We start from the raw sequence: 9,934 nt of genomic DNA, 5'->3' as shown, positions 1-9,934 counted from the left end.
CCCCCCCCGCCGCCCCACACACACACACACACACACATATATACAAGTAAGGACATGTTATTCTTAAAATTGAAATTTCTATCTCAGCAAGACCAGCAAAACTGGTTAGAGACGCAGAAATGTCTGCTCCCTGTGGGACAACCGTTCTCTATCCTACAAGCGGTGGCAACCTTCACTCTTTCAGAGCAATAACTCACTGCGCTCTGTTCGACATTCTATCACCCCCTTACTCTTCGGAAGATGGAAGACACTGCTCATATTTCAAGAAATCACCGAGAAAAGATGACATAGGCAAGTTCTCTCTCTCTCTCTCTCTCTACTCTCTCTCTCTCTCTCTTTCCTCTCTCATCCATGTGAGCTTGAAAAGTTCCTGTTGGGTTCTTCAGGAGAAGTTATTGATGGAATAGATGAGTCTGAAGTAGCTTGGTTGGAAGAGTGTCAGCCCCCTGATAGCTTTGTTATAAGGAGAGGTATTTATAAAGGCCCTGCAATTCGAATTTAGTTGGGGGCTTGCTTTTATCTCTTGCTGCTACTTAGAGGGCATATAATATATATTATATAATATGATTTGTGAATAATTTTGCAAATAAATTCTGTTTTCTAGATGCAATTTTAGTAAATTAACCCACATTTATTTTTTGCGAGATTCTCTTTTCAGGGAATTTTTACATACATACAACACAATTCTTATGTATTCACAGTTCTAACACCCAAAATTTGATATTTACACTTATAAAACTTTGGTATCATAAATTTATGCATGAAAATGTGTATTTCATATTTAAAAAGATAATATAGTGATGGTGGTATTTTTGATGTGGTGTTAAAGATGTATAGTGATGGTGGTATTTTTTATGTGATGTTAAAGATTTGAGTGATGTGCACATAGATATGAATATTTAGGTGTTTGATACACAAATATATAAGAATTGTATGATATATTACAGGAATAAATGGCAGCCCCTTCTTGTTACTGGGCACTATGCTTAATGATACTTTAAATTAATCTGATATATGATAATTGTATAAAAAAATCATATTAATTAGTTAAGGATGTCCCAACAATTCATTTAATTGTTTTGATTAAGGGAATGATTACAGCTGTTTAAAAAAAATTAGTTTTTTTTAATCTCTGGCATATTTGGAGGTGAATTCTCTTTGTCAAGTTGGAATTGTTTGGTCAATATTCCTCAAGGGCCGAACAACTGAATAAGCTGACCAGAAAAGGGTCACACCTTCAACTGCTATGTTATGTGCTTTGTACAATGTACATTTTATTTCTTGTGTAGCATTATTTGTAGCGCATCTCGGGCCAGCTCAATTTATAAATAGAGGTGACTGTCATGAGGTATAAGGGGCTTCTTCTGATAGTATTCTTCTGATAAGACTTCTCTCAAAGAAAACAAACCCCTTGTACAATGTACATTTTATTTCTTGTGTAGCATTATTTGTAGCGCATCTCGGGCCAGCTCAATTTATAAATAGAGGTGACTGTCATGAGGTATAAGGGGCTTCTTCTGATAGTATTCTTCTGATAAGACTTCTCTCAAAGAAAACAAACCCCTTGTAGCTATTCCTTTCATAGAAATAAAAGTCATGTAGGAATTTCCTCTTTTTCCTTTGGTCTATATTTCTTCTATGGTTCTTACCTTCTAGTAGTTCATTCCTAGGTTATATAGGACCTAAGATCCTCGAAGGTACTGTGAGTATGGACCCTATCTTAAACTAGACATAGAGTTTTGCACAAAAAATAAAGCCACAAACTTCATTCAAACGATATGGAATGCACTAAGGAGTTCATTGTGTGACAAATGAATGACCTAAATGAGAAGATGATGGTGAAGATCGAGGAAGTTTTGAAGCTCATGCCAAGAGAATGCCTACCCCGATGGTGTAGATTCCTCTCCTTTTAACTATGGGAGGGAGAGAGGGAAAGTGAAGCTATTTGTTAAGAGATGCCAGTTGGAGAATGCTAAAAAATAAATGTGAGTGTGAAGTCGCTAGAGAAGTTCAAGATTTTAACTTGGGAATCTTATAAAAGTAGATTCGATCCTGTTCGCCTTGTAACACCATTCAAGTCAGCATTATGTCTAGTACGAATTAATGACACTTTCGAATGCCATTTATTTTTTATGATTCTCATGAAGTCACCCTTTTGTGTATTTTACAACCTTCTACTTTGGGTAATAATCTCATTTGCTAAGTTCAAATGCATGTTCATTGCATAATTCACTAAAACATAGAAGCCACAACAGAATTTGCAAGCTATGTTACAAATTCTTCAAGAGCCAGAAGAACCATTTAGAGTATTATAACTTGCTTCTAGAGGGAGATGTTAAGAGGTAAGATATCTAAAAGCAGTAGTTGCTCATGCCTCCCTAGCATAGGGTCTAAGAGAAGGCCCATTTCAATACTCTCTTGGGTTACAAGGACTGATAATATTAGTTAAATTATTAGAGCTAGCTAGCAATTATATCTTCATGGAAAAGTACAATTCGTTACAAAGCACATAGAGTGGCATCTCCCAAGGAAAAGCTTTTAATCCTTCAGTTAGAAAGTCGAAGGTTGCACTTTTGAGCAAAGGGCGAGGAAAACTTTGAGAAATGGTGGTCTATCTTATTGAGGTGCGAACTAATTTTAATAAGGGTGATTTGATCGTCGGATGGAGCATATGTCACAACCCCCACCACTTATTAGTAACAACTCCATTGAGAGTCTCGATGAGAAAATCATTGAAGTCATTCAAGATCCATTCAAGATAAAGATTACTTCTCGAGACTAACCCTTATGAAAGCTAGAGGTCATAGCCATGAAGGAATAGCCATCCACCCATTATCTTCACTAGAGATGTTCTCCTTATAAATAGAGAACTAAATAAAGACATAATTGTGGTCACACCATTAATTATAAACTATACAATTGACAACATCCAATAGACAAAGTGTTTAGTAAAAATCCTCTTTTGTGGTGTCTACGACAAAGCTTAGGGTCTTCAAACCTTATTCCCACATCAGGCCCTTTGTTTGGCTATTTTAGAGAAATGAAAAAAACCCATAAGAGTCAAACCCTTACCTATCACTTGAGGAGAATAATATACATAATACACAGCCATAGCCAACTTTGTAATAGTTAATATGCTAGCTATGTACAATGCAATATTTGGCCAACCCTTGTTGATTACCTTTCATGTTACTATCAAATTTATGTGAGGTAGATAATTATTTACTATTAGATGGATTTAAAAACAACCTCAAAATTGCTTCATTGAAGCTATAGAGACTGTACAAAGGGAGATCCTACAACTTGATATGCAAAGGGAAAGCAACCTAGAGGCCAATGAGGTCGACAATGAAATTATCATCTTCGAAGGAGAATCCAGAAGAACATTTTGGCAAAGATATCTTTTGATGCAGGGTTAATAAGCAGATGGATTACAACTCTTTGCATGTATAGAGATATTTGCTGGCCAACTAATGAGATGCTATGAGCAAGTGTTGATCTCTGATGTCATAGAATCAATGTTGACCCTAGAGCTCAACCAATCAAGTTGAAGATGAGATCAGTCACTACCATTCTCAATGAGTTTATTCTCTAAGAAGTAAGCAACCAACACTGATACTTTTATCGGAGAAGTTCAATATTGGCAAGAAATAAAAATATATATATCAAAAAATAAGATATTCACCTAAATTTTTCTTATGTCATCATCCTTAAATAAATTGCTTCAAGCTCTCATCCTCCACATCCATTTGAGGAGATACCTAAGTTGTCGCATGGATTTCTTAGACTACCTCTCTCACCAAAGAAGTGCTAGAATTAATCCCCTAGGTAGCATGAAGCCTTGTAATCTCCACATTCTTTCTAGTTTCTTAAACCCACTCATCAAAAAGGGTATCTATGATAATCCAAAAAAATGATCAAGTCAAATTCTAACAATAGTTATGCAAGAAGCTTATATCTTCAATGACCAAGCTCTCTCATTTTTTCCCAAAAGCATGTTGTTCAAACTCCCGCTCATTGAAAAATAGGCTCATCATTCATGTTCAAAGCGCCATTCACAATCAATCATGCATGTTGATCAACATATCACTTCTCGCTCATAAGCCTATTCTCTTATTATTATTTGAGTTCCCCAGTAAAAAATGCAAGAGAATTGTGAACTAAATATGTACAACTATAAACTCTTAAACAGAGTTTAAATCAACTTACAGGCCAACTTGCCAAATTAACCAACTAGTTTAGCATGACAGCCAGACCACACAGACCAACCACCCAATTCATCTAGACAACTTGGTTTGGCAGATAAAGACACTAGTTTTACCAAATCATTGGCGGCATTTGGAGGCAAACCCTCTCGGTCAACCAACCTTGTACAATGTTCCTTTTATTTGTTGTGTATTGTTGTATCTAGTGCACCTCGGGACATACCAACTTATAAATAGATGTGGCCATCATGTGGTATAGGGCTTCTTTTGGGAGGATTCTTCTGATCAAGCTTCCTCTAGAAGAGTTGAAACTCCTGTAAATTTTTCTCTCTTCTTTCATTGGTCTCTATCTATCAAATTATTTTTTTCTTCTCACACGAATGACCAGAGGCTATACGAGCCTAGAACATCCCTCATGTGCTTATAATTCGAGTATCAAACCCTGCACTCGGGGGGAATCGAAACCCAGACCATAGGAGACTTACAACCGATAAGCAGATGCTCAACCAACTGATCTGAGTATTACACACACACACACACACACACAAAGATAGTCACACACGCTCACGCTTAATTACTTAAAATTGCAATATTGTAATCCTACTATATTCAACTAACATCAACCAATTTTCAATAAATTATAACATCTAACATCAATATGTGATATATGATATTTATTACTCATTTAACTTCTATACAAACATGAAAAGGTGAATTCCTTTTTTAAGAATACCACCACTACAACTTTTAAGAATTGCAATACACCATTTATGTATAGATAAGATGTCATATATTTAAAAATTGAAGTTTATATGTTAGATATTTAAATAGGAATTAGGGGGTATATGTATATGTATATTTAATTATTTGGCTAAATTGGGCTAATCAATTAATACAATTAAATTTTCAGCTCTATATTGACCTCATCAAAACCTAAATAAGGTCGACAAAATCGACGAATTCGATCATTATAATTATATGCATGTACTCCTAATCACCGAGCATAACTATCTTAAGCTTAATTGTTAGATAATGACACCATAATTATATAAAAATTAATCATAATTTTCTTATTATTTTAATATTAGCCCACTTCGCAACTAAAATAAGAAACTCGTTCAAAAAAAAAAAAAATGAAAACTTCGTCAAAGAAAGAACGATTTAAACTAGGGGCGTTTACATCGACATCATTATTTTTTAGGGTGGGCAAAAACGCCATTAAGAATTTACATATCTAATACCTATTCCTTACATTTTATACTTTTAGCCAAAAATTCTTTCATATCACAAGAAGAATATTATTACCATTAACTTTTTAAAAGTGAAGTAGACATTTTAATGCATTGGCAAAGTGGTATTAATATAAATATCAAAGTTTAGGTAACAAATATGTAAATATATAGGAATTTTGCCCCCTTTTTATTAAAGATTGGAAAGTGATTTTTTTCTAAGTGAATTAAAATGAAAAATATACTTAAATTATAAGAAGAAATTAATTTAAATAAATAATAAGGAAATATTTATCAAGGAGAATCAGTGGATAGATGTGGCTTCTGCACATGTTGAATGTAGCATCCTTGCAGTATATAAACATATAGACATTAATTTATACATATTAAATTATGAAATATTGCTACCAAATGGAAGAAGCTTTTGAAGCTACAATGAAGATGCATAATTCTATTTTTGATAGGTCCCATTTTGACCTCATAAATAAATAAATAAATAAATAAATAAATATATGGTTGCCGTCCAAAGATACGATTTTTTATGATTTTTCTTGGACTTAAGACTCCTTAAATTAGGAAAATGTGTAATGATTAGAATTTATATTAATTTCCCAATTCTTCACTAATTAGTAATTTTGTCTTTTGCATGCTGTATCCTCTTTAATTAAATTAGACGTTGCCTCCTAACATGCCAAGTGATCATGTCAATTCATGAGTTGCGACTTACATACATGCCATTCAATTCTTATGTATTTACATATCTGCCATCAATTGTTTAGATGTTAGATATGTAAATACATAGGAATTAGGTGGGCAGGTATGTAAATTCTTTTTCTTAAATTTATTATAAGCTGGTCCAAAATTTTATTGACATTTGCGGTGTGGGACAAAAAAAGTTAATTAATTAATTTATTTATTTATGATAATTTTAATTATCATGGACACCCATGATTATTTTTTTAATTATTTTCTTAAATAAAATTCTAAATTAATTTTTGCTTTGGATGCACATAGGCAACCAAGCATTTTAGTTGTCTAGAAAAATATCTAAATATTGTCTCCTCACATATTTGAATTTAATTTTTTTTAAAAAAAAATTAAATTTTTGTGACTTACTCATAACTAATTATAGTTATTTAATTTAATACTATATATGTAATTAGATTAAGTTTATCATGCATTAATAAAGTTTCAATATGCATTTTTACTATATAAAAACAAAATATTACCTTGTTGATTTTTTTTTTTTTTGGCATCATGAGTGATCTTATTTTTGGTAAACCTTTTTTTTTTAGAATTTTCTTTTTTATTTCCATTAATATCTCTAGTTATTTCTATAGCATTACATTCATGCAAAAAGTATAATTTATGTGTTAGATATATAAATATGTAGGTATTGAGTGGTTAATTTGTATTGATGATTGATATCACATGGATATGTGAAGAGAGATTATACTTAAAATAGCTAACTATATGTATATTGATAAGTCACTAAGAAATTTATATGCCTGAGCATGAATCTCGATACATTTTGAATAATAGATCTTCCAAATTCAGATTCAAGGCCATCTAACCTCTCATTTCAACATATTTATAGTTAAACTGAGCATCATGACAATATAAGTCTAATGTCATTAGAAGTGATCCAACCTGAGCTAGATAAGCCCAAATCAAATAATACCCGAAGTGTAGTTGAAGACATTGACGTATGAATTGTAATGTCAAATGATATCAAAATTTGGTATGCTTATAATCAAATCAGGTGGTTTGGCGAGAGGAATCCAACAAGCCCAATTATCATTTAATTCTAAGGTCGTTAAAATATTTTAATATTAAAAAAATGACATGTGAGCAAGGGAATCAATATGAATCTTCCCATGAAATGTTTTGAGATTCTAACTAAATTTAACGAAGTGCCCATCAAAAAAATTATGAATAGGCCCTCGTTCATCATTTGAGAGGAAGAGGAGAAGAGAAGAGTGAGATGACCACGAAAGCATAACGCTTTAAGAGTAGAATAGCCACCAACTATAATTATTATAGCACATATATGACTGTTAAACCAACTACTTTTATATATCTGTGATTATCAGTTTTTATAATCTCATCTTCGAGTGGACATATGCACTTCAAATTTTCTAATTGATTACTTTGACTGGGCTAGGCCCCCTTGTTTTTTTTTCACTTTCTAGAGTTTTTCTATGTAAAAAATGTAGTTGTCTCTTATATTTCTAATCGCATGTGTGCTAGAAAATTATATGGAGATAAGCTTAAGACTTCTCTGCCGTTGAGGTTTTCTAGTTCATGTGTGTGCTGGAAAATTATATGGAGATAAGCTTAAGATTTCTCTATCGTTGAGATTTTCTAGTTTAATAGATATAGTTTTGGTCATATGATATAGATTTATGACTATTATTTGCATGATTGTAATTTTCCAAAAATTATGGATGAATAATAATGTTTAATTGCAAAAACACTAAAGATAATCTAAAAAGTATTAACAAGATGAAAATAATTAGATATATTTAATTTCCTTGCCCATATCTTCATCAATATCATTAAATAAGCTAGCTTACTTTTATATACATTATCATTACCATTAATCATATTTTAATTAGTTAATCATAAATATTAATATCATATCTACTCCTCAACTTAGTCTCCAAATAATTTTTTTTTAGCATCTAAGCCCCCTTTCCTCTACAATCCCTTCATCAATACTTTAAGATTATAAAATCATTAAATGTTGTGCCCTGGCCTATATATTATTTTAATCTTACTTTGACAAAATAATCAACTTAAAGCATGATAATTAACTATTAATATCTTTAATTAAATATATTCTTAAATTATAATAAAACAAAATTGTTGATCAAGAAAGGGTAAGAGGTCATCCATTAGTACTCCCAAATCAAGAGCAAGAAAGTGATATTAATTTATTTAATCATGATAATTATTTATTAATATTGTGATTACTTGCAATTAAAAAAATAATAATAATAATATTAAAACCCTAGCTGCCTCCCTCTTTGTCTCTTTTCTTGTCCCAAAATTATCCTTAATTAAATTAATTATGTTATGAAAGCTCTAAAGTTAGCCACATTTACACACAAGAATTAAATTTACTAATTATAAAAAGATAAGAAAACTTAAGCACATGTTAAACTATGGTTAATTGTTTGATATTATCTAAATCTTATTTTTATGGGTAGTAATAAAGTGATTAATAATGTGATTTGCTTCTTTGTAGAATGTCTTAATGTGAAATTAAATATTGTGGTTATTTGAGCAAAGATTGAGTTCCATATTTTACTCATAATAATAAGAATAATAACAATAATAATAAGGTGCATTTACATACATACCATACAATTCCTATATATTTAGATAATTAACACCTAAACTATTATAATTACAATAATAATTATGATAATAATTATATAATCATTTATATTATAATTTAATAATATTATTGTAGAATTAAAGGTAAGGAGGATTTACATACACGACTTACAATTCTTATCCATTTATATTCGATCCTAGCCCATGAAATTTATTTTTAATTATATAAAATCACATAAAACTTTCAAATAATATAACTTTTCTAAAATAAATCATATGTTTTTATGTGATTATGACATTAAAGTGTTATATAAGTATCAAAATTACGGTCCTTTACATAAATACATAAGAAGTTTGTGGTATGCATGTAAAACCCACTATCGGAAAGTATGTAATCTTAGTGTATTATGATGGGTCTACTTGACACGTGGCGGCTCACCATTAAACTCCGAATACAAATTGTAATATTTGCTCCTTCCTATATAGTCATGAGAGGTTCAAATTTTGTATATCTGGTCCATATGTCTCTCAATTCATAGCGATCTCTCATCTGTCTTGCCTATGTCAGCGAACATATCGTACAAATGGGCTATTCCTCTAATCTCAAAATTTTGCCTAATCTGCGAATGCTGCTCAGATAACCAAGAGAACTCATTTCGTACCAAGAAGATCAATCAGTTAGATAGATATAGTTATATAGCTTAGGATTATTGTTTAGGGTTTACTTCAAAGTCCTTAAATCACATATCCCAGACTTCAATTGAGATCTTCCTTCACGATAAGTATGAAGTGTCGTACTTGCACTATATGATGTCCATTATAGTGCGAACAACTTGCCTAGATGACTTATATCTAAAAAAAAAAATCAACACTTATATATATCATATAAAAAATGAAGTGCATTTTAGTATGCTTTAAAATATGTGCGTATCCCCAACTGCTCAATATTCATGCATCATGTGACACTCGACACACCAGGATTAAAAGAAGTGTAGGGCCATGCATAGAGTGTGAGCAATGGTGGCGGTACCATGCAGACGACGGTCTGGAGTACACGCGTCACTCCATGGGTGAATCTATCATACGTACTGAAATGATTGTATGTGGAGGCCGTGGTGGTCAATATCACAGTAATGCTAGCATGTATGATAGGGCGTC

General features: G+C 31.7%; 1 protein-coding gene across 3 annotated transcripts in view; it reads left to right on the top strand.

The window, feature by feature from the left end:
- Positions 1–664, top strand: part of LOC110022286 (plant cysteine oxidase 5-like) — a 38,069-nt gene extending 37,405 nt beyond the window's left edge. For all 3 annotated transcript variants that reach the window (XM_020721155.1, XM_020721156.1, XM_020721154.1), the window contains 2 exons: positions 88–291; positions 387–664. In XM_020721155.1, coding sequence (XP_020576814.1) covers positions 88–291; positions 387–502 — 320 coding nt within the window. In that variant the 3' untranslated portion in view covers positions 503–664. The remainder of the gene's footprint in view (positions 1–87; positions 292–386) is intronic.
- Positions 665–9,934: the final 9,270 nt, after the last annotated feature.

The sequence above is a fragment of the Phalaenopsis equestris genome, unplaced genomic scaffold (assembly GCF_001263595.1).
Source record: "Phalaenopsis equestris unplaced genomic scaffold, ASM126359v1 Scaffold000180, whole genome shotgun sequence".
Taxonomy (NCBI): Eukaryota; Viridiplantae; Streptophyta; class Magnoliopsida; order Asparagales; family Orchidaceae; genus Phalaenopsis; species Phalaenopsis equestris.
The sequence above is the reverse complement of the archived record's forward strand: the minus strand, read 5'-3'. Positions and strand labels throughout refer to the sequence as shown.